At 40.7% G+C, this 26504-nt stretch overlaps 1 protein-coding gene across 1 annotated transcript in view; it reads right to left on the bottom strand.

Annotated features, from left to right (window-relative positions):
- Nucleotides 1-26504, bottom strand: part of LOC126416217 (transforming growth factor-beta-induced protein ig-h3-like) — a 114798-nt gene that overhangs the window by 14400 nt on the left and 73894 nt on the right. The window contains exons 4-9 of the mRNA XM_050083813.1: nt 17986-18135; nt 16480-16574; nt 15700-15872; nt 15411-15557; nt 10695-10911; nt 221-364 (exon numbers count right to left, since the gene is read on the bottom strand). Of these exons, the coding sequence (XP_049939770.1) occupies nt 221-364; nt 10695-10911; nt 15411-15557; nt 15700-15872; nt 16480-16574; nt 17986-18135 (926 nt within the window). The remainder of the gene's footprint in view (nt 1-220; nt 365-10694; nt 10912-15410; nt 15558-15699; nt 15873-16479; nt 16575-17985; nt 18136-26504) is intronic.

The following is a 26504-nucleotide window of genomic DNA, read 5'->3' as shown; positions in this document are numbered from 1 at the left end:
GATCCCCTAATATAATCAGTACTTGACAAACATCAAAGAAAATGTATCAATAAGGGAAAGGAGAAGGTTCTCTTAGTATAATGGAATGTATAAACTTATAGGTAATGTTACTGGTTCTGTAAGTAATACACTGTTCTGCAACAGGATAATAGCTTTAAATTCTTGTATGTAGACCCACAGAACTGTTCCAATTGAAATAACGATGAACACAGTTACTTACTCTTCAGGCAGGTATTGGATGCTGAGGAAAGCAGCCTGTCACGAATGGCAGGATCCATATTGTCAAAAGCTACATCAATAGGTGCAAACAGTGTCAGATGACCAGGTTCATTCAAAAGCTGCATTTGACCTGTACGCTCCAAGACTGTGGAGAAGAGAAGAGAAAATAAATACACATTGTAATAAACAGTGTACCCAAAAGTCTGCACAGAAGTATTTTCATTACCCAATGGTAAAGCAATTTAACAAAAATAAATTCAATTAATACAAATAAATAAAACTCTTTATTCTTCAATATCTGTGGAAACTACGAGGTGCATTCAAGTTCTAAGGCCTCCGATTTTTTTTCTCTGGACTGGAAAGAGATAGAAACATGCGCATTGTTTTAAAATGAGGCCGCATTCATTGTCAATACGTCCCAGAGATGGCAGCATCGTACAGCAGATGGAATTTTACCACCAGCGGCGAGAATGAGAACTGTTTTAAATACTTAAAATGGCGACGTTTTCTTTACTTGAACAGCGTACAATCATTCATTTTCTGAATTTGCGTGTTGTGAAACTAACTGAAATTCATCGACAGTTGAAGGAGACATGTGGTGATGGAGTTACGGATGTGTCGAAAGTGCGTTCGTGGGAGCGACAGTTTAATGAAGGCAGAACATCGTGTGACAACAAAGCGAAACAACCTCGGGCTCGCACAAGCCGGTCTGACAACATGATTGAGAAAGTGGAGATAATTGTTTTGGGGGATCGCCGAATGACTGTTGAACAGATCGCCTCCAGAGTTGGCATTTCTGTGGGTTCTGTGCACACAATCCTGCATGACAACCTGAAAATGCGAAAAGTGTCATCCAGGTGGGTGCCACGAATGCTGACGGACGACCACATGGCTGCCCGTATGGCATGTTGCCAAGCAATGTTGACGTGCAACGACAGCATGAATGGGACTTTCTTTTCATCGGTTGTGACAATGGATGAGATGTGGATGCCATTTTTCAATCCAGAAACAAAGCGCCAGTCAGCTCAATGTAAGCACACAGATTCACCGCCACCAAAAAAATTTCGGGTAATCGCCAGTGCTGAAAAAATGATGGTGTACATGTTCTGTGACAGCGAGGGCGTAATCCTTACCCATTGCGTTCCAAAGGGCACTATGGTAACAGGTGCATCCTACGAAAATGTTTTGAACAACAAATTCCTTCCTGCACTGCAACAAAAATGTCCGGGAAGGGCTGCGCGTGTGCTGTTTCACCAAGACAACGCACCCGCACATCGAGCTAACGTTACGCAACAGTTTCTTCGTGATAACAACTTTGAAGTGATTCCTCATGCTCCCTACTCACCTGACCTGGCTCCTAGTGACTTTTGGCTTTTTCCAACAATGAAAGACACTCTCCGTGGCCGCACATTCACCAGCCGTGCTGCTATTGCCTCAGTGATTTTCCAGTGGTCAAAACAGACTCCTAAAGAAGCCTTTGTCGCTGCCATGGAATCATGGCGTCAGCGTTGTGAAAAATGTGTACGTCTGCAGGGCGATTACGTCGAGAAGTAATGTCAGTTTCATCGATTTCGGGTGAGTAGTTAATTAGAAAAAAAATCAGAGGCCTTAGAACTTGAATGCACCTCGTAGGTAAAGAGCCAGTAGCAGGATACATCAATGAGGAATTCTGGAGGAGTTCTGGACAGGAGCATGTAGAAGTTTTCAGACTTAAAAGAACAGTAACCGTGCACAATATAGATATTGTAGTGGTGTCAGGGAATTGAGACAAACCTGTGGACCTATGGACACTATCAGAGGCCCTCATTAGGAAAACTTCTGGTTTTACTCACCTACATCAAAGTCACTTGTCCAGTAAATTTCCCAGTTATAACTAAACTCACAGTGGACAGTAGTTTTGCGATAGACTCTCTTCACAGTTCTGGATTTACAGTTTGTAAAACAGCAAAGGACTAAAATGCAACTTGCACAAGTGTTCTTACAGCCAACAAATAGGGATGTAATTGATTTTCAGCCACTCGGCCAATGGACTTAGACGCATGAGATATCATGTCATGACCACCACATGCAATAAAACGATGTCTGACAAGGCATGCCTAACACCCAATGTGGTTTTCTGGCAACTTGTAAGACTCTCTATATCAGCTTCATGGCTGTCCCTTGAATATTTTGTGTCTGCTGCTGATGCATGTAATCACTGATGCTTCTCCCTTCCAGCTGGGCATCCCTGTGTGGGCCCCACAAGCTCAGATGCCCCTGAGTTTTATCTGTGGGACAACCACCAGCCACTGTGAGCCCATGACATATCCCATGGCCTTCCCTCTGCCCACAGATTTCTGTGGCACCAGCAACATCAAATTTGCTTCCACCATCCTCGTAATAAGTGGCTGCCAGTTTCCCCATCCCTGCTGGACCCTCTAGTTCTGGAATGACTCATGAAGCTCCTACTGAGTGTCATCCTGCCCTGGCTTTTTGCAGAGACACCCACGAACATCGACCCACTATCTTTCCCGGTGGCAGCTCCTCTGGACCGTACACTATCTACATTGTTCTCTCCCTGTGGTCAATGCTCGGAGAGTGGGGTGACACCACCTGATGTTCCACGGAAACTGAGAAACTGAAGTTACTTTACTATCAACCACTGTAGCACCTGTACTCTGATGCTCATGCATGCCCTCCGATGGGATCGTGCCAGACTTTAGCAAATAAAGTGGCGCACGGCAGCTCTGACACTCTTTGCTGTGTGTATGCTGCAAGTAGTGGACTGCACACCCTTAGTGCTATCGTATTGGCTATGGTGCTATTGTGGTGGACTCCATTTGTAATACAGGCTGTTTGTTTTAATATGAGACAGTTAAATATGTTGAAAACAATGTACTGTATAAAAAAAAATGTTCTACAAGACAAGTTAATACCAGTAAAGGGGACATCTGTTTGTGCTACAACTGGCCACCTCCTAACCACTCCTCATGCTTGGACAGAGTCAACTTCATATTTTCAAATGGCAAACCCTTATTTTATTGCATATTGGAATTATATGCCAAAAAATACATTACTCAAATCATTGTTTTCCATTCATGGTAGACAGCACTGTAAACAACAAATATCAAGTGTGGCTGTTTTGCAACTAAGAACTGACACATTTGATTTGACTCTACATTTTGTTTATGTTGTAAATTTAAATCTTTGTGTTCTGGTGGTTTATATCAATGTTTGAAAAATTAGTTGAGTGTTGCAAATGTGACATTTCTGGCAAATAAGCTACTTGTATAGCAACTTAGACTGCTGTTCCCTATGGGATTCATTGTGATGAGCCCCAATCGATGGAATGCTTCATTTTGGTGGACATTGTTAAATCCCACAATCAAGGTGATCGATTTCGGTACATTTCCATCCAACAGCCAAACTCCTGCGCTCACTGCTACACGACTACTGGCACAATACAACCCATAACCATTGCAATAAGGTAAAATGTCCATGAAGTGATAGTAACAGGTGCACCTGCCATGGGTACTCACCAAAATGAAGCACCCCAGCAGTGAGAGGCATAGGAACTGACCGAAATCAAGCATCCCGATGATGAGAGGTAAGGGGACTCACTGATATCAAGCACACCGATGGGAACAAACTGTTACATCCATGTCATTCCTGAATAATGCTACACAGTTTCTAACCAGACATCAAAACAGCTACCCATATTGTACTGCACAACCAAACAGCAACACTAAACTAAATGTCAAACATAAATATCAACCACGTGAACACAAAGGTTTACATTTACATCATAAATGAAATATAGAATCAAATGCATCAGTTCTTATTTGCAAAAAAAGGCACACTTGATATTTGTTGATTACAGTGTCTTCTACCATGAATGGAAAACGGCTGTTTCAGTAAACTGTATGTATTCTTTGGAGTAGAATTCAAATATGCAATAAGAATGGGGTGATCCGTTTGAAAATACAAGGTAGATCCCACCTACACAGGACAGATAGTTAGGAGGTGGTCAGTTGTAGCATGGTACACGCCAGGTGTTACCTGCTTCACCCTGCTGTCGAGACATCTTCGCGGGTACCAGGCGTTGTTGGGCCAACCTCTCCCCAAGGGGAGTGGCGGGTTCAGCAGCGTTTACGGCGCACGAGGCGGAGGGTCAATGTGGAGGCTGGCCGTGTGGCGTCGCCCGCTCTGCCTGTGAGTGGACATGTGGCCGCTCCTTCGGCAAGGTCCGAGCAGGCACACGGGGGGAGGAGTTTATTAGTTATAGGGAGCTCCAACATTAGGCGGGTGATGGAGCCCCTTAGAGAAATAGCGGAAAGGTCGGGGAAGAAGGCCAGTGTTCTCTCTGTCTGCTTGCCAGGGGGTCTCATCCGAGATGTGGAGGAGGCCCTGCCGGCGGCGATAGAGAGCACTGGGTGCACCCGACTGCAAATTGTTGCTCATGTCAGCACCAATGACTCCTGCCGTCTGGGTTCAGAGGTCGTCCTCAGTTCGTACAGGCGGTTGGCGGAATTGGTGAAGGCAGAAAGCCTCGCTCGCGGGGTGGAATCAGAGCTAACTATTTGTAGTATCGTTCCCAGAATCGATCGCGGTCCTCTGGTTTGGAGCTGAGTGGAAGGCTTAAACCAGAGGCTCAGACGATTCTGTGGAGATCTGGGGTGCAAATTTCTCGACCTCCGCTATCGGGTGGAGAAATGTAGGGTCCCCCTGAATAGGTCAGGCGTGCACTACATGCCGGAAGCGGCTACAAGGGTAGCGGAGTACGTGTGGAGTGCACATGTGGGTTTTTTAGGTTAGAGAATTCCCTCCCTAGGCCCGACAAGACGCCTCCTGAGACGCGGCAAGGTAGGAGTAGGCAAAATGCAACAGGGAATAACAATATTAATGTGCTAATAGTAAACTGCAGGAGCGTCTATAGAAAGGACCCAGAACTGCTCTCATTAATAAACGGTCACAATGCCTATATAGTACTAGCGACAGAAAGTTGGCTGAAACCAGACGTAAACAGTAATGAAATTCTAAACTCAGATTGGAATGTATACTGCAGAGACAGGCTGGACAGTGAAGGGGGAGACGTATTTATAGCGATAAGAAGTGCAATAGTATCGAAGGAAATTGCCGGAGATCCGAAATGTTAAATAATTTGGGTGAAGGTCACGGTTAAAGCAGGCCCAGACATGGTAATTGGATGTCTCTATAGGCCCCCTGGCTCAGCAGCTGTTGTGGTTGAGAACCTGAAGGATAATTTGGATAATATTTTGAGTAGATTTCCCCACCATGCTATAGTTCTGGGTGGAGATTTTAATTTGCCGGATATAGACTGGGAGACTCAAACGTTCATAACGGATGGCAGGGACAAAGAACCCAGTGAAATTTTTTTAAGTGCTTTATCTGAAAACTACCTTGAGCAGTTAAACAGAGAACCGACTCGTGGCGAGAACATATTAGACCTTCTGGTGACAAACAGACCCGAACTATTTGAAACAGTTAACGCAGAACAGGGAATCAGGGATCATAAAGCGGTTACTGCATCGATGATTTCAGCAATAAATAGAAATATTAAAAAAGGTAGGAAGATTTTTCTGTTTAGCAAAAGTGACAAAAAGCAGACATCAGAGTACCTGACGGCTCAAGACAAAAGTTTTGTCTCAAGTACAGATAGTGTTGAGGATCAGTGGACAAAGTTCACAACCATCGTACAATGTGTGTTAGATGAGTATGCGCCAAGCAAGACCATAAGAGATGGAAAGGAGCCAGCGTGGTACAACAACCGAGTTAGAAAATTGCTGCGGAAGCAAAGGGAACTTCACAGCAAACATAAACAAAGCCAAAGCCTTGCAGACAAACAAAAATCACGCAAAGCGAATTGTAGTGAGAGGAGGGCTATGCGAGAGGCGATCAATGATTTCGAAAGTAAAGTTCAATGTACTGACTTGGCAGAAAATCCTAAGAAATTTTGGTCTTATGTCAAAGCGGTAGGTGGATCAAAACAAAATGTCCAGACACTCTGTGACCAAAATGGTACTGAAACAGAGGATGACAGACTAAAGGCCGAAATACTAAATGTCTTTTTCCAAAGCTGTTTCACAGAGGAAGACTGCACTTTAGTTCCTTCTCTAGATTGTCGCACAGATGACAAAATGGTAGATATCGAAATAGACAACAGAGGGATAGAGAAACAATTAAAATCGCTCAAAAGAGGAAAGGCCGCTGGACCTGATGGGATACCAGTTCAATTTTACACAGAGTACGCAAAGGAACTTGCCCCCCTTCTTGCAGCGGTGTACCGTAGGTCTCTAGAGGAGCGTAGCATTCCAAAAGATTGGAAAAGGGCACAGGTCATCCCTGTTTTCAAGAAGGGACGTCGAACAGATGTGCAGAACTATAGAACTACATCTCTAACGTTGATCAGTTGTAGAATTTTGGAACACGTATTATGTTCGAGTATAATGACTTTTCTGGAGACTAGAAATCTACTCTGTAGGAATCAGCATGGGTTTTGAAAAAGCCGGTCGTCTGAAACCCAGCTTGCGCTATTCGTCCAAGAGACTCATAGAGCCATAGACATGGGTTCACAGGTAGATGCCGTGTTTCTGGACTTCCGCAAGGCATTCGATACAGTTCCCCACAGTCGTTTAATGAACAAAGTAAGAGCACGTGGACTATCAGACCAATTGTGTGATTGGATTGAAGAGTTCCTAGATAACAGAATGCAGCATGTCATTCTCAATGGAGAGAAGTCTTCTGAAGTAAGAGTGATTTCAGGTGCACTGCAGGGGAGTGTCATAGGACCATTGCTATTCACAATGTACATAAATGACTTTGTGGATGACATCGGAAGTTCACTGACGCTTTTTGCAGATGATGCTGTGGTGTATCGAGAGGTTGTAACAATGGAAAATTGTACTGAAATGCAGGAGGATCTGCAGCGAATAGACGCATTGTGCAGGGAATGGCAATTGAATCTCAATGTACACAAGTGTAATGTGCTGCGAATACATAGAAAGGTAGTTCCCTTATCATTTTGCTACAAAATAGCAGGCCAGCAACTGGAAGCAGTTAATTCCATAAATTATCTGGGAGTACGCATTAGGAGTGATTTAAAATGGTATGATCATATAAAGTTGATCGTCGGTAAAGCAGATGCCAGACTGAGATTCATTGGAAGAATCCTAAGAAAACGCAATCCAAAAACAAAGGAAGTAGGTTACAGTACGCTTGTTCGCCCACTGCTTGAATACTGCTCAACAGTGTGGGATCCGTACCAGATAGGGTTGACAGAAGAGATAGAGAAGATCCAATGGAGAGCAGCGCGCTTCGTTACAGGATCATTTAGTAATCGCAAAAGCATTACTGAGATGATAGATAAACTCCAGTGGAAGACTCTGCAGGAAAGACACTCAGTAGCTCGGTATGGGCTTTTGTTAAAGTTTCGAGAACATACCTTCACCGAAGAGTCAAGCAGTATATTGCTCCCTCCTATGTATATCTCGCGAAGAGACCATGAGGATAAAATCAGAGAGATTAGAGCCCACACAGAAGCATACCGACAATCCTTCTTTCCACGAACAATACGAGACTGGAATAGAAGGGAGAACCGATAGAGGTACTCAGGGTACCTTCCGCCACACACCGTCAGGTGGCTTGTGGAGTATGGATGTAGATGTACATATAGATGTAGATATAGATGTAGAAGTCCCCTTTACTATTTTAACTTTTCACCTAGACCATTTTTTTCATATGATGTATTGTTTTGGAGATATTTAGTTGTCTCTAGTTTATACAGGCACCCTGTACACAGAACTTTGATATGACTTGGACTGGACTCTGCTTGGAATGCAGACTAAAATAGCCTGCACTGTTTCCCAATAGCACCTTGTATACTTATCACTCATGATAAACTAGTACTGGGTGTGGGTCACCTTTTACAAAAAGGTACAGTCACCAGTAGTAGGGGTATCTTACTCCCACAATATATCTGTGCAAATAATGAGTTATGTATATACTAAATGTGATTGGGGTTGTTCCAGACATTCCTGACTTATGCTTTTATGTTGCATCTTTTCACCCCAAACCCACAGCCATAGGAATGCCAAGGGTGTCTTACTATAACAGTAAATTTTTCCAGATGGCAAGTGAAATGGATGACAGTTTTGATAGAAATTCCTTCATGCTTTATAGAAATATGCTGGTATGTCTCTGACTTCACATTCCAAACCACCCACCCCTCTTCCCCCTCCCACACCAACTCTGGGAGTTGTATGTCATCATGACTGTCAATATCAAATATTTAAATATTTTTACATGTCATATCTTCTCAGCCTCACTCCCACCACAAGGAGTGGTTGCGGTAAATTAACCGTACATTATCTTTATACAAATAATGAGGCATGTATATACAGAATCTGATTTAAATTTCTCCAGCTGCCCAGAGTTGAGCTTCTGTATCACTCCTTTTCACTACCACCCCTACAGATGGGGTAGGTAGTTCTTACCCCAACAGAAACCTTTGCAGGCAAGAGGGCAACAACTCGCCAGTGTTTCAACTTAATCAGATGATTTGTATGGGAATGCGTGGAAGACAAACAAACAAATATTCATTTTTTATATATAGTATAACATTAATTTCTTGATGTTATATCTATTCTGAGTTCTTTGTAGATCAGCCTCCTCCTTGGAAAGAACAGTGGTTGCACAAATGTTTCTGTTAGTGATGTCACTTTGAGTGAACACAAGCAGTCTGTCAACTACAGCACTTCACGTGAAGGACTTTCAGTAGTACAACCATAAAGAATTAATACAATATAGTTAATCATTTCTGTATGCTGATCTTTACAACATTTGTAAATTTTAGGGACATCATTGTATTTCACAGTAGCTGCAATTTATTTTATTTATCTTATGGTAAGATAAATAAATCACAGCTACATCTACATCCACACTCTGCAAATCACTGTCAAGTGCATGGTAAGGGTACTTCACACTGAACCAGGTATTAGGATTTCTTTCTGTTCCATTAATGTAGTGTGCATGGGAAATGGTTGCTTAAAAACCTATGTGCATGTTTTAATTAGTCTAATCTTGCCTTAGTGATTCCTGTGGGAATGATATTACAAATGTTTTATTCCACCTTTAAGCATATTTACATGCAATTAGTGTTGTTAGTGTTAACACAATAATAATAATAATAATAATAATAATAATAAACATATATATACAGCTACAGAAATCCGTAATTATTGATACATGTTCAATTACCCGAAAGTTCCTAAATGCAATATAACACATACCGTACAGTTAAAAGGAAGTGACGCTTGATCAAGGTCCGCGTCACTCCATTTTTAACCGGACTTAACGTCTGAGAAAGTGAAGATAGTAATAATAATAATAATAATAATAATATAAACTTGGACAAATGTCTAATTACAATATAACAATCGAAGATGGTTACATAGAGGCTTCCAGTATATGTATACACTCATCACTTAAAGCTAGTTATTGAAACTTTGTAAGCAAGCTTTCACAGGATAGTATCCATCTACCTTCAACTGTCCTCGGCATCTCCATGACATTCTCCTATGGCTCAAACAAACCTGTGACTATTCATTTAATATTCCTTGTTAGTTTTATTTGGTATATGCTCCACACGTTGAACTAAATTCTAGGATTGGTTGCACTAGTAGGCTAAATGCATTTCTCCGATTTCAGTTGTGACTCATTGATACTGTAGTCAAAGGATGCAGATTTTTCATTTTGAGAAGTGCACAATTTTAAATTTCAGAACAACTTAAGCAAGATGGCATTCGCGGCACCACTTAAAAATCATATCAAAATTCGACTGAATATTTGTATGGCTTTTTTTCAGACAGCACTTAATTTGCAGATAACCACATCATTTGTGAAAATTTTGAGGTTACTGTTAATATTAACAGTAAGGTCATTAATATGCAACATAGCCAGCAAGAGTCGAGCAGACTTCCTGGGCCACACCAGAAGTTACTTTGTCTGCCATCAACTTGACATCCAAGATAACATGCTGTGTCCTCCCTACCAAGGAAATCCGGTAAGGATCCCCTATTGCAAAACAATACTCTAGCAGATGACAGATAAGCACAGTGCAGGCAGTCCCTTTAGTACACCTGTTGCATTTTCTAAGTAATCTGCCAATAAATCACATTCTTCGGTTTGCCTTCTCCACCCCCCCCCCCCCCCCCCCCCACACACACACACACACACAACATTATCTATGAAATAATTCCAATTTGAGTTGTTTGTAATTGTAATTCCTAGGCATTTAGTTGAATTGACAGCCTTTAGATTTGCGAGATTTCTCATGTAACGGAAATTTAACAAGCTTCTTTCATGGGATTATAGTTTTTTCACAGCCTCGTGGTTGTTGCATATACTCTGTACAAAATAACACAGATGATTACCTTTAGTATCTGAAAGAAATCCCTTTAAGTGATATGGATACTCACATTCTCTGAGTCGAGTAAACTGGGCATCTTCTGTAATGAGTTGTCCAATAGTACGAGTGACAGGTCGGATGACACGGTCAATGATATGCACAATGCCATTCTCAGCATAATTGTTGATAGATGTGACTCGAGCGCAGTTGATAGTCAGAAGTCGTTCACCAGGTGCAGCGTACATGTTGAATCGCAGTGTTGAATTATTGTTGTCGCTGTAGAGCACCTGTGATATATTTTTAAAATTTGTATTGTGATATTTAAGTGATACATTTCGTATCATTTGTCATTTTCTTGTCTTTAAAACAATATTTTTATCAAAAGGAAAATTCACTCAAGGAAAAAAAAATATAACAGAGAACTGCTGGTCAGTTATTTTCAGGAGGCAAAATATTGATGCTGTCAAGAGGTACATACAAAAATACAGAACACTATTCTACCATTCTAAACTATTAGTCCCTCCTTGGGGATGTGAGAGGGATAGGTTGGGGATGGTTAAAATGGAAGAGAAAGTCATTCGGACCCCAGTATGCAAATGATTAACTTCATCCTTAAAAAATAAAAATAAAAAAAAACACAAAAAAAACACAAAAAAAATAAAGTTGCTATATTAACTTAAGTATGTTGTTAAATTAACCCAATTATGTCATGTATTGGAAAATTCGACTCGTTCCACATCATTACGAAATATCGTGTTCATGATCCATGGAACTAGTATTAATCTAATCTAATCTAATCTAAGAGAGGTAGATCCCTCTCATCCTGAGGTCTGAGTGACATGCTCTTCTTTTCTAACCTTCCTTGGCCCATCCCTCTCTCTTTATCTCAAGGACAGAACTAATGGTTCCAAAAAGGTAAGAGAGTATAGGGTATTTTTCCACATTTCTATCAGCAGTATCAATTTTTCATTTCTTGTATATTATAGTTCATACTATAAGACCAAGACTATTATTATAAGAGCAGATCAATTACTAATTATAGTATATAGACTTAACAGAAGAGCCAAGTATACTGTATACTACAAGCTTTTTTTCTGTTTCAATGGCTCTGTGTGTGCAGTATTTATTCTAATCTTATCTTCATGATCCCTATGTGAATGACAGACAGGGCATTGTAGATTATTCCTAGACTAATTGTTTAAAGCAGGTTCTTGAAACTTTGTTAAAAGACTTTCTTGGGATAGTTTACGTCTATCTTTAAGAGTCTCCCAGTTCAGTTCCTTCAGTATCTCTGTGACACTCTCCCATGGATTAAACAAACCTGTGACCATTTGTGCTGCCCTTCTCTGTATACATTCAATATCCCATGATAGTCCTATGTGGTATGGGTCTCCACATGCTTGAGCAATATTATAGAACCGGTCGCACAAGTGATTTGTAAGCAATCTGCTTTGTAGATAGACTGCACTTCCTCAGTATTCTACCAATAAACCAAAGTCTACCACCTGCTTTACCCCTGACTGAATCTATGTGATCAGTCCATTTCATATCTCTACAAAGTGTTACACCCAGATATTTGAATGAGTTGGCAGCTTCCAATAGTGACTCACTGAAATTACAGTCATAGGATACTATGTTTCTTCATTTGGGAAGTGCAAAATTTTACATTCATGGACATTTAAAGCAAGTTGGCACTCTCTGCACCACTTTTAAATCTTATCAAGATCTGACTGAATATTTATGCAACTTCTTTCAGATAGTATATCATGATATATAACTGCATCATCTGTAAAAAGTCTGATTTTACTATTAATATTGTCTGTAAAGTCATTAACATAAAACATGAACAGCAAGGGTCCCAATATTCTTCCCTGGGGCACACCCAAAGTTACTTCTACATCTGACAATGACTCTCCATCCAAGACAATATGCTGTGTCCTCCCCACCAAAAAGTCCTCAATCCAGTCACAAATTTCACTTGATACGCCATAAGACTGTAATTTTGACAATAAGTGTAGGTGTGATACTGAATCAAATGGCTTTCAGAAATAAAGAAATACAGCATTGGCCTTGATCCAAAGCTTTCAGTGTGCCATGTGAGGAAAGTGCAAATTGAGTTTCACATGATCAATGTTTTTGAAATCCATGCTGGTTGGCATTGAGGAGGTCATTCAGTTCAAGATACCTCATTATCTTTGAGCTCAGAATATATTCTAAGGTTCTACAACAAAGTGATGTCAAGGATATTGGATGGTAGTTTTGTGGTTCACTTCTACTACCCGTTCTGTAGACAAGTGTGACCAGTGTCTTTTTCCAAGAACTGGGCACAGTTCTTTGTTCAAGATATCTATAATAGATTATAGTTAGAAGAGGATCTAATTCAGTGGCAAATTCAGTATAGAATCTGACAGGGATTCCATCAGGCCCTGGAGCTTTGATCAATTTTTAAAATTTCAGCTTTTTCTCAACACCACTAACACTTATACTTATTTCATTCATCTTTTTTGTGGTACAAGGACTAAACTGGGGCAATTTTCCTGGGTCTTCCTTTGTATAGGAACATTTGAAAATGAAGAGTTAAGCATTTCTGCTTTTGCTTTGCTACCCTCAATTTCAGCTCCTGTCTCATTCATCTTGTTCATTAGGGACTGGACACTAACTTTGATGCTACTAGCAGCCTTTACATATGGGTTCTATGAAAGATCAGTTGACAATATTCTGCTACAGTAGTCACTGACGGCATCATGCATTACTCTCTTGACAGCTAAGTGCATCTCTTTCACCATCTCTCTCTATAGCCCCATGCTATGTTTTACACCTATTATGCAGTAATCTCGGTTTCTTTATAAGTTTCTTTACAGTGACTGTATACGGTGGAGGTTCCCTCCCATTATAAACTGTTCTACTGGGTACATATCTATCCAGTGCATGGCCAACTATTCTTTTAAACTTGATGCAGAGTTCCTATACATGCCCCTTCCTTATGCTGAAAGTTTAGAGTTCCTCGCTGAGATATAATACTACTGATTTCTTATCTAGTTTACCAAACATATATATCTTTCTGCTTGTTTTAGTTGTCCTTTGTACTTTTGCTAAACATTGTTGTCACAACCACAACATGGTCACTGATCCAAGTTTCGATATGAATATCCTCAAAGAGATTAGGTCTACTTTTTTTGCCGTTAGATACAAAATATTTCCATCATGAAAGGGGTTCCTTAACTACCTGTACTAGGTAGTCTCCAGAGAAGGCATTTGATAAAGTTTCACAGGATGTCTCATCATGTCCACCACTAACAAAACTGCAATTTTCCCAATTGATTGTTGGATGTTTAAATCTTCACCGATGATTACAGTACGATTGGGGAACTTTTGTGCAAATGAACTGAGGTTTTCTCTAAAGTTTTTGGTTACATCACGAGATGAGTCTAGTGGGTGATAAAAGTATCCAATTATCTTTTTATGCCCACTGCTGACACTGACTCTTGCCCAAACAATCTCACATGCAGCTTCAATTTCTACCTCAGTGGATTTGAGTTTCTTGTCTCTGCGAAAAACATACCACCTCCATTTTCCATTTGTCTAGTCTTTCGATATACACTGCTGTCAATTTCAAGTTTCAACCACCTTTCTGTGCCTAGTATTATGTGAGCTTCACTGTTTTTCATGAGCACTTTACACTCTGGTACTCTGTTGCGAATGCTGTGGCAGTTAACCTTTAGGATTTTAATACTCTCACCTGTGGGAGGCATTTCTTTCAATTTTACACTGATACTTCTGGGTTTCCGACAGTTGTCATTATCTGGAATGGATGGAGAGTCACCTAATCCAAAAAGACCCATGTATGCACTCCACACACAGTCAGCTACCTGATGGCAGCCTCTAATTTGTAGTGCACACCTGACCCATTTAGAGGGACCCTACAGTCCTCAACCCTATGGCACAAGCCCAGGTAGTCACAGCCTAGCTTGTCACAGAACTTTTGAAGTCTTGGGTTCAGTCCTTCCACTTGACTCAGAATCAAAGGCCCACAATTAGTTCCAGGGACAATGCTGCAGATTGCCAGCTTTACTGAAACTCCATGCGCAAGGCTCGTCTTCTCAATCTCCTCTTCCAATCGCTGGAATGATGCAAGAATGATCTCAGAGCCCAGACAACATGCATCATATGCCACAATCTGCAGTTGGTTGCACCCTGTTCCTTCAATGGCTGCTATAATAGCCTCTTCCGCAAGCTGAATGAGGACCCCAGGCATATATACTGACTGCACCTGGTGTCCTTTCCTGTCCCTTGCTGCCGTTTCCCTAAGGGCATCATTCGCCTTATGTTTGAACTGTCAACGATTAACAGACCCTATTCTTTTGCATTTGCCTTCTTCTGACACCAGACAAAACGGTCTTTGAAGACTCTGCTTCATCTGGAGTTACTGCTTTGGTTCATACGGTCTTCCATTTACACACCCAGCGTTTCTTGTCAGTTGCACTCAGAACTCATCTGTAGGCATGTGAAAGAAAAAAATATGTAGCTGTATTTCTTTGCACTTTACATGTGCATGCCAGTAACTGCAGGTGTCATTTTTTCTTGGTACCTCAGACTTTACCACAACACCTCTGCTAATCAGTCATATGATGTTCATCAATCCAGCTACACACTGTATGGCAGTAACAACCACAAAAGTCAGCCGTAATAACATCAAATAAAATGAATCACTAATGCTTTACCCATTAACACTGATAATCCTAACCGAGATACTCCTTCAGATACACTTCTCCATTATTATGCTTACCTGCTCATCAACAAGATCTCCAATGTCCTGGAAACCTGGTACCATGTGGCCTAGAACCACCTCCTTCATATTGACACCAGATGCCGCTTCATTTTCCCAGTTTGTTGTATCTCGTCGGCTGCGCCCCGGGGGGATGTAAAAATCCACCTACATCACAAAGAGAATGTTTGCAGTTATCCATTCATGAAGTGTTTATAAAAACAAATATATAGGAGAACAAAGAATGTAACTGGTTTCCCCTCAAGACAGAGTTGGAAAATCTGGTACAAGAGCAAGAGACACTACTTACTTGGTTGGCAGCCTGAAGACTCTCTGAGAAATCACGTACAGCTTCATCAGTAGGAGTAAATACTGTCAGATTCTCAGACGACAACTTTTCAGCAACACCTGTAGCACGGGCCATCTCTGGGAAGACCTTTGCTCCTAATTCTTCCATTGTTTGCACCATTGGCTTCAAGTTCACTGCAAGACAATTAACATTATTACTTTGCTTGATCAGGGGACATTGTTTCTCCAAAACTGCATTACTTCTGTTCAAGAATACTATATTTGGTGTAAGACTATATCCCCACAACCATATATCTATATCCATACAACCACCTATGTATAAAGATAAAGAAAATGCTCAAATCTGAAATTCATTTTTTTCACTTTGATCTGAAAGAAAACAACTGAAATAATGAAATAAAATTTAGAAACATGATGGGCACAATAATAGTACAACTATGACAAAAGGAATAAAATCAGTGTTTAAAGTTCTGTCATCAAAGTGGTCGTTAGAAAGGGAGTTCAAGCTCAGATTGGACAGAGATGAGGAAAGAAATTGGCTTTATCCTTTACAATGGAACTATTCCTTCCTTTATGTCCATGGATTTAAGAAAACTTTGGAAAAATTATCTCTGAGTGGCCAAATAGGGATATGTTCCCTAAGCCTCCCGAATGTGTGTTTTGTGTCTCTTCACTAAGCCACCTTGCCTTTTAACTGCCATGGCAATTAGAAGGAAGCAATATAAACAGGAAAGAAAATTCCATACAGCATTCTAATCCTTATGATAAAATTAATACAGACCTTCTGTACAGCCTGGTTTTCCTGGAATTCTCCTGTAACCATGACAGCACTGGTACCTCACAATGAAGGTCTTTCGAATCCCATGACTGCGAATCCTGTTAGGAATAAATTATTTTGATAATGTGCTGTTAGTATTGTCTAAAACTGGGAGAGTACTAAAATGCAATCACATTCCTCCAATACGAAGAATAACAAGATAGCCACAAAGTACATCAATAATAACACGTATGCTTGTTTTATAAATACAAATGCCTTTACCCCCAGATGTTTGCTCCAGGTGCATTTCAGCTTTTCCTTTAAAGCATCTTTAGTGGACTGATTGTAGAATGATGAAGTTTTGATGTTATATGCAATATTTGTAGACTGAAAAACAGTTCATGTCTGAATTTTTATACTAATACGTTACTACTTACAGTTATTTGTTTGTCCAGCCGAAAGTAGTTATTTACTTATGTGCAAATTAGGATGTGAACTGTCTTCTAATCTACAAATACTGCTTACAAAAACAAAACTGTAAACTTTCAGATTAAACTCCTTTAAGATTTGTAAAAGGTGAAATACATCCAGAGCAAATAAAATAGACTGCAGCAAGATAAAGCTGTTTAAATTTATTAAAAAAATATTTATATCCTTTCTGTGGATTACAGTCATGCAAACAAACTTTCAAATAAGTGTCTTTGTCACTTTTACCAACAAGCTTTTGTACGACTTTTTAATGACGTCTGTCATCAACATAATTCTTATTTTCACATCAAGTTTTGACTGGGAAATATAGAATGTACAGTCTTTGCAACAAATGCTTAGGCATGATAAACCATGTGATGGGGAACAACTTTTGTTAGAGACAATATGTTCGTGGACACTTCCTGGCAACACTCAGTATTAGTATTCACCAGCCCTGAGACGAAGAGATTTCACTGAACTAGCAGGGTCTATAACAATGTGTGCTGCATACTACCTCCCCCAGCAAATTGATACAGTGATTTTCAACAAGAAAATCGTAAGAATGAGTGTCACTAAACAGAGAAAGATATTTTAGAAGAGAATCTGTAACTTTTAAGATTGCTATTTCTATTCCCTCTCATTCAGAGCAGATAACTGGATTGTAGGAGATACAAGGCATACACACATCACAGAGTGCCTTCACCCTGCTGTCTTTCAAGGATATAACCAGTACAAAAGGATGATTAGCTCGCTGGGATGCGTAAATGAACATTTTGTCTCTAACACAAGTTGTTCCCCATGATGCGACCATCACCCCCAGATGTTTGGTGCAAAGACACCCTGTGCAATACATTACTTACAGCCTCCCACATTCACGAATAAACCTCCTAGTGCACAAAATAACTCTCTTGTATTCTCTTGTTTTGTGTACTGCTATTATTAACTTTTCTTGCCAATCACTATAATGCTCCACAGACACAGACACACACAATTTCAACAGTAAAGAGAAAGAATTAACATTAACACATTTTATATCACAATTCACTTATTTACTGGACTTACTTTGTTGTGCATGTGTATTTAGTATCACTTTGGCGGCAGCTGGAGAACTGGAAGCTGCCGAGGATGCTGTCATCATCTTCATCTGTTGACTCTGTGTCATTGTGTCGCTGACTTTCATTAATCTCCTCCCTGTCCACACACACATTAGGCCTGCAAAAGAGAAGATTGTTTTACTACTATCTAGAAAATTCTGGTTGAAAAGTTTTTCCAATGTAAACATCATCAATATGTTTATTATAATTGGTCACACTTATGCAGAAATTTCAGCCGTAGCAAGAATGGAAAGCTTCAAGTGCTTCACAACATTCAGAATGAAACAAGGGAATGAAACCAGAGGTTAAGTTCCACAATGAAGGATGTTACGGCTTCACCAGACAAAGCTGTCACACTGAGTGTATCAGATACACTAGAAACTTGTAAATATGTTAGAAGGAATTAAAAAGACATAAATAAAAATTTTAATATCAATGAGTATGACCCACGGCAAAAGAAAAGTTCCATAGCAAATCAGTAAGACTAATTACTAAAAATGGTGGAGATGCTGGCACAACAAAAAGATTCACACAATTATAGCTTTCGGCCATTAAGGCTTTTGTCAGCAGTAGACACACATACACACATGCACACACAACCACGTCTGCAGTCTCAGACAACTGAAACCACACTGTTGTCTGAGATTGCAGACGTGTGTGCATGTTGGGTTTGTGCGAGTGCGTATGTGTATGTGTATGTGTGTCTACTGCTGACAAAGGCCTTAATGGCCAAAAGCTATAATTGTGTGATTCTTTTTGTTGTGCCTATTGCGACTCAGCCATCTCTACTATAAGCTGAGTAGCAACTTTCTTCTCTAATATTGTTACATTCCATCATGGGTTTTCCATTATTTGATTACTACAAATGGTGTAACATAAGACGCAAATTATTTCATCAGTCTCACTTTTTTGTAACACCTTCGAGCATCTTATTAGATCACTTTCTATTTAGTAGAAGAATTTTTAGAAGATGTGATATACAGGCTACACCTATTTCTCTGGACACTGTTAACAATGTTCAAACATTGTCAGTCATTTGTTTAGTGTCCTGTTAACATTGCTGAGCATCCATTTTGAAATTATTATTTTGGCCAGTGTTCAATATGCAGGGTATATCCCGGTTAAGAAATGGACATCTGAGAGCAAATTGTCCAACACTTCCCATTGAGCAGTGTTCATGGGGATGCAAATAAGATTAAAATGTATCCCGTAGCAGTACAGAAATGTGTGCTCAGTCCCACTTTCAGAAGACTGAATTCTTACTTTAGATGAAGTTCTCAATATCTCTAGAGACAGCCATAACTGCTGTGTGCAGTAAAATATCCACAAAGTAGGAATGTTCAGGGAAGCTTTATGATAAGGCTGGTTGGAGTCTTGCTATGTACAGCTCCATTCAGGAAGGCAGGTACAGAAATCATACAGTCACGTAACATTGCCTGTTCACTAATATAGCCATAACTTGCAAGTTGCTATGCAGGGGAGGGATAAGGTGTGGTTTTTATCGTTGAGAAATATCTTCTGACACCCTTTGGCATTCTCCCCACTGAGGTCATACTTTCATTGGAGGCTACCATCCCTTAGTACAGAGGCATCAGTATCTTTCAAGTGGGTCATCTCTTGCTTACAAAGACAAAGGAGCTTTACCTCTGTCAAGCAGCCACAATTCCCCCATATGAATCCTGATCTCATTTAAGATCCACTGCAGAATGGCAGAAATTTGACTTGAAACATATTTATTTTTCTTTGCTTTTCTCTTTCTGTTGAGGCAAGCTGCATCTAGTGGATAGTGATTTAGTTTTGGGCTAGATGATTCTCTGTGGCATAATTATTTGCATCCTATATTTTTGAAAGGAAAGTCTTTATCAAATACATCAGACAAAAATAGTGTCATATGCTTTTATGCCATTCAGATCATTTTTCCCTAATTTGCATAATATTCTCAAAATCAATAAGTGTCTTGTACTACACACTTTTTAAAGTAGCCTATATTCATCCTCATTGTTCAAACTATCCCCATACCAAATTTCACGCAAGGAGTGAGTATATACTTCACCTGTATCTCTAATGAATTACTTAGTTATTTAGTTAGTTAGTCAGCCAGTCATATATTCCATGGACCATTTTGCCTGGTAGATCGTAATTATGTGGAATGAGTTATTTTACAGTCACATGGCAAATTAATTTTTACATATGGTTACATTCTGGACATTTCTAAGTGGACTTTAATATAAATGTGGGTCAATAGTTCCTGCCCACCATCTCTTAGACATTACAATAAAAGAAATTTATTCTATGGAATAAAAGTAGTCTTCAAGGAGCATTTTTCTCAGTTTGTTTTCAAATTATACTTTGCTGTCAGACGTTTTACACTGGATAACTGATCAAAAATATTTGCTGCAGCATTAAGAACACCTTTTTGTCCTAAAGACCTCAGTGTGAAGTAAAGAATATAATTTTGCCTTCTGGTATTGAAATTACGTACATCATTGTCCTTTCTGAACTGTAGTGGATTATTTGCAACAGACTTCATGAGGAAATAAATATACTGTGAATAGTAGTCAGAATGTGCAACTCCTTAAACGGATGTCTACAAGATGGTCTTGGCTGAGCAGCACATATTATTCTTACACCACGTTTTTGCACAATTAACTTTCTTTATTATTAATGAGTCATCTCAAAACATTATTCCATATGACATTATTGAATGAAAATACGCAAAATATGTCAACTTACTGATTTGTCTCTCCCCAAGATTTGCAATGATTCTAAGTGCAAATGTGGCAGAACTTACGAGTTCCAAAATATGCTTTTTCCCATTTAAATTCTCATCACTAATGACACCTAAGAATTTTGACGTTTCCAGCCTATTTATTATTTCCTCACCATATGTTACACTTATCACTGGTGTAATACACCTAGATGTGCTGAACTCAATATATATTGCCTCTTTTTAAAACTGAGGATGAGGCCATTCACAGAAATCCAGCCAACAATACTTCTAAGAACTTTCTTTACAATTTCTCCTGTTTCTGTATGTATACTTAGATTGATTACAATACTAGTGTTATCTGCAAAAGGAACTAATTCTGCTTGTTTTATATTACATGGAAGATCATTTACGTATATGAGGAACAGTAGTGGACCTAAGATTGAGCCTTGGGGGACACCATACACGATTCCTCTCCAGTCAGAATTAGGTCTGCGGACTATATTGCTTGAATTACTACGTACAATTTTCGGCATTCTTTTGGTTACATGTGACATTATCTACTGGTTGGCTTATACCGGCAATCTCATAAAACTTTAACGCATCTAGGAGAATACTGTGATTCATACAGTCAGATGCCTTAGACAGGTCACAGAAAATAGCAACTGGCGCTATTTCACAATTTTATGTTTGTAAAATCTGTTGAGTGAATATGTAAATGGTATTCTCAGTTGAGCAACCCTTCTGAAACCCAAAGTGTCATTTGCTGTGGATATTACTATTGCTAAGGTGAGATACTATCCTAGAATACTTCTTCTCAAAAGTTTTGGAAAACGATGTCTGCGGTAGCTCAGTAGTTACTGGCATTTCTCTTATAACCTTTCTTAGATAAGAGTCTAAAAATGCCTTGATTTAGTGATGCATTAAATATTTCCGTTAAGACTGGGCTTGTTATGGGTACAAATCTTTAGTACTCTGTTGAAAACACCATCAAAACCAGATGAGCCTTTATTTTTGAGACAATGTATGATTTTCTTAATTTTGGAAGGTGATACATTCATACCATTGAATTTTATGAGTTACTTTTTCAACGCACTGCTATGTTTTTACTCTTGAACTGTTTTTCCTTATTCTTTGTACTATGTTTAAGAAATTGTTATTAAAATGCGTTTTCTATCTGTAACTCATCATTTATCGTCCTTACAGTTGCGTTTTCACGCATGTCAGTGTGTATAGTGTCCTATCTCCTGAGCTATGAGTCGTACAATGATACAGTACTGTAGGTACATTCAAAGGCAAATGTGGATACTGTCTTTGAAGTGTGTTGCGTATTTAATTAATAGCAAACAAATAATAAATTTAAATGTAATATATAATGCGGCAATTTCTCACGTACATCAGTGTTTATGACGTCATATGTCGTCAACTTTGTGGCGTACAGCGATATAATTTTGCACCTACATTCAATGGTATACGTAGACACTGTCTGCAAAATGTGTTGAGAACACAGTTAGTACTGAAGAAGTAATTAATTAAACGTCATGCCTGACGCGAAGTTTTCCTGCATGAACAGCGAAATTGTAGTAGGTGATAAAGTGTCGTAAAGTTTTGAAATTATGTGTACAGTTGTTGCAAGTCACCAAATGCTCTCATTATAAAATACTGGATGAATAAGATCTGGATATTCGCGCGTCGCGGCCTGCACTTTTTTTTTCGTCCCCACCCCATCCCATTGATAGATAGACGGTTCTTACCCCACAGCGATTCTTTCCAGACAGTAAGTAGTGATATTTCCATCAAGTCTGGTTGAAATCGGGCCAGCGGTTTCGGAAGAGGTGTGGAACAAACATACATACTAGTCGCACACTTACAGTTGGCCCCCCTGTGATCTGTTGAAATCGGCTGACTTCGTGTCGCTCCGGAATGTTTACGCTCATCAACAAACTTCTTTACGCAACGGTATTGTGCGCCGTAACAATAAGTAGCTGTTTTGAGTAATTGCAGTGTGGAACCGTGTGCGCTGCTGTGCGTACTGACTTAATATTATTTACAAAAATGAAGAAAGAGGCTGCACCTGATCCTTTAATGTGTGTGAAATTTTATGGGACTTAACTGCTATGGTCATCAGTCCCTAAGCTTACACACTACTTAACCTAAATTATCCTAAGGACAAACACACACACCCATGCCCGAGGGAGGACTCGAACCTCCGCCAGGATCAGCCGCACGGTCCACGACTGCAGCGCCTGATCCTTCTAGCGACTCGTCTTACTTCTGCGACTCATCCATTACATGTTCGTTTCTTTTTTACGCCGTGAGCTGACTGCTCTGGGAAGCCGGCCGCGGTGGTCTCGCGGTTCTAGGCGCTCAGTCCGGAGCCGCGTGACTGCTACAGTCGCAGGTTCGAATCCTGCCTCGGGCATGGATGTGTGTGATGTCCTTAGGTTAGTTAGGTTTAAGTAGTTCTAAGTTCTAGGGGACTGATGACCACAGATGTTAAGTCCCATAGTGCTCAGGGCCATTTGAACCATTTTTTGCTCTGGGAAAAGGGGACAGGGCTTGACTCAGCAGCCAACATGCCACGAGTCGATCGCAAGTTTCAGTTCCCGGCATCCTTCATTCGGAAGCCACTTAGCACAAACCAGAACATACACACCTATAACCAAATGTTTTTATATATACGGATATCTTTTCTCCGTTATTCGCTTTTGATGAAATACACCCTATAAGGTGCCGCAGGCTGTGCTTAAATTGTCTGTAAACACCGCATGAAAATTCATCACGTAGTTTTGGAGAAGCTTCTTCAGACAGACAGCACAGTTTTTCAGTTTTATTATTAGTATATATTTTTATACTTGTCCCTCTGTGCAGCCGGCCGTTGTGGCCGAGCGGTTCTAGGCGCTTCAGTCAGGAACCGCGCTGCTGCTACGGTCGCAGGTTCGAATCCTGCCTCGGGCATGGATGTGTGTGATGTCCTTAGATTAGCTAGGTTTAAGTAGTTCTAAGTCTAGGGGACTGATGACCTCAGATGTTAAGTGCCATAGTGCTTAGAGCCATTTGAACCCTCTGTGCTGAAGGTGGTATTTGTATAGTTTTTACTTCAGTGACTAGTCTCGTCTATTTGTCACCACTGGTTTTACCACCTACAGTTTGTCTTGGGGGGTTAGAAAGTGACCAACACATTTGGTGTAAAGTTTTCGAAGTTGATGACGGTTTCACAACCGTATTCAAAGCAAATCCACTTTTGCAGATAAACGCGAACTTCACTGTTCCGACTTGCCCTCTCCCACCGCCCATGGCGGTGAAGACCATGGATAACGTGACCTCTCAGTGAGACGCGGTCGATCGCTTGGTCGCTTGGCCTACGCCACGCGCCACAACGCCTCAATGCTATCTCGGAGGTCTCTGCTCTCCGCAAAAATAAACACCGACGCCACAATGAATTCCTTAGTCGCAGCACTACTGCCAAAAGTTTGAACGGTAGGAAATGAAAGCTCACGTCCTGTGGTGTGGTTGGCTGATAGATGCAAAATGTCAAGCAACGTTAAGAGGGACGTTCAATAAGTAACGCAACACTTCTTTCTGGAAGCAGGTTGGTTTTAGTCGGGTTTCCAATACACCATATTATTCCCTACTCTTCTGGCTACAAAACCCTATTTTTCGACATACTCTCCGTTCAATGCGACGGCATTACGTCACGTTACATGATACCACTGCGTCGGAGCCAACGTTTTGCTGCGTTAATAACGTCACCGTCATCCACGCACTGCTTCCCGCGGAGTGCATCCTTCAGTGGGCCCAACACATGGAAATCGAAAGGTGTGAGATCCTGGCTTAGGGTGGATGAGCAACGACAATCCAATGAAGTTTTGTGAGCTCATCAAACAGAATAACCCCTTCAGAGTCCCAGAAGACCGTCGCCATGACTTTACCGGCTGAAGGTGCGGCTTTGGACTTTTTCGTCAGAGGAGAGGTGGCGTGGTGCCACTTCGTGGATCGCCGTTTTGTTTCCAGTTCGAAGTGATGAACCCATATTTCATCGCCTGTGACAATGGTCGACGACGAAATATTGTCAAGATCAGCCTCGTAATACGCAAGCAATTCTGCACAGTTTCTCCTTCACTTCTCTTTTTGGGCTTCTGTTAGGCGGCGAGAAACCCAGCACAGACGTACAGTTGCGCAGAGAGGTGTTTGATTGTGATCCGTCGATAACCTCGAATGAGTGTGTCCGCACGTCCCAACACTACAAGAGTCACAGCTGTATGCGACCGGCCGGCACGCCGGAGACGGGACAAGTTTGTGTGACCTTGTTGCCCAACGACTCACCGTGCTTTTGTTCACTCTCCGTAGACATACTCTTGGTGCTTATGACTGTCTGGAATCCTCTGGTTTTTCGCCAAAAGAAACTCGAAGATAACTGTTTGGAATAATAATAATTATTATGGCGTGTGACGAGGGCCTCCCGTCGGGTAGACCACTCGCCTAGTGCAAGTCTTTCAATTTGACGCCACTTCGGCGACTTGCGCGTCGATGGGGATGAAATGATGATGATTAGGACAACACAACACCCAGTCCCTGAGCGGAGAAAATCTCCCACCCAGCCGGGAATCTAACCCGGGCCCTTAAGATTGACAGTCCATCGCGCTGACCACTCAGCTACCGGGGGCGGACTCTGTGTTTGGAAAGCACCTTCGTTAGAGACGCCATTTTGAAGGCTACTTGTAACGGCCTCATCTGCCCGAATGAAACTACAGGGGCTGATGCGGGAACATTCCACTGAGTACCACAAGAAATTCCTCATTTCTCAATCGAAAATGGCCGAAAAAAAAATTTCGCATTACTTACTGAACGCCCCTCGTATATGATTTACAATTTTGTGTGGCTTAAGTGCCGTAATTGATGGTTTTCGCTTTTAAAATTGCGTGCTACTAAAATATTCAGTTTCACTACAAAGAATTTGAATTTACTCCGTGTAATGAGCACATTTACATTGGGACACGCCACATTACATCATCAGATATTGAAGGAGAAAAAGATTAAGGATACCGAACGTCACGCCACGAAGAAGCTGAGATCTTTAAGAGATGTAACCTAGCTCATCTGGAAACAGAAAGGGGAACGAAGACTATGCAACGTTTTTATTGGAACATCCTGACTTCGTCACTGATGAAGCAATCGAGCTTGCATTTGACAGAAAGTAGTATAACAACGGGAAACCTATACCATGATGATTGCTCTGGTTTCGAAACCCGCTCCTACCTAAAATGTCCAAGCGAGACGATCCTGTGCGAAGACCCTGGACTACCCTTTTGGGATGACGGCTATATGAATTCCCGTCTGACGATCCACAATGGTTCCTTTGAAAAGTCACCTTTACCGTCCGTCCCCGAGCCGAACATGTATTTCGTCTGTAATGACCTCATCATCGATAGGAAGTTAAATCCTTATCCTCTTTTCTTAGGAGAGGGGGGCAGCGTCCAAACCGCCGTTCTTCAGTCATGGCTTATATAATTTAAAATTTTAATATAAATTAAAATAATTAAGTTTATGCCAAGACGGTGGTCATTTTAAGTACATTCTCTTCATTATGAGGATGATATGATTGGGGGTTCATGGTACCTTTGGGTCTGTACTGTGATGTAGGAAGTACTGAAGAGTATGTTGAGTGGGAAAGGATGTGAGATGTCTACATGAGAAGGCGTTGATAGATGGAATGTGTGTTAGGAGATGCGATCTGGGCAAGGAAAGGATAGAGTGGAGCCTTCATTTGGAATAGGATG

The sequence above is a fragment of the Schistocerca serialis genome, chromosome 8 (genome assembly GCF_023864345.2).
Source record: "Schistocerca serialis cubense isolate TAMUIC-IGC-003099 chromosome 8, iqSchSeri2.2, whole genome shotgun sequence".
Classification (NCBI taxonomy): Eukaryota; Metazoa; Arthropoda; class Insecta; order Orthoptera; family Acrididae; genus Schistocerca; species Schistocerca serialis.
The sequence above is the reverse complement of the archived record's forward strand: the minus strand, read 5'-3'. Positions and strand labels throughout refer to the sequence as shown.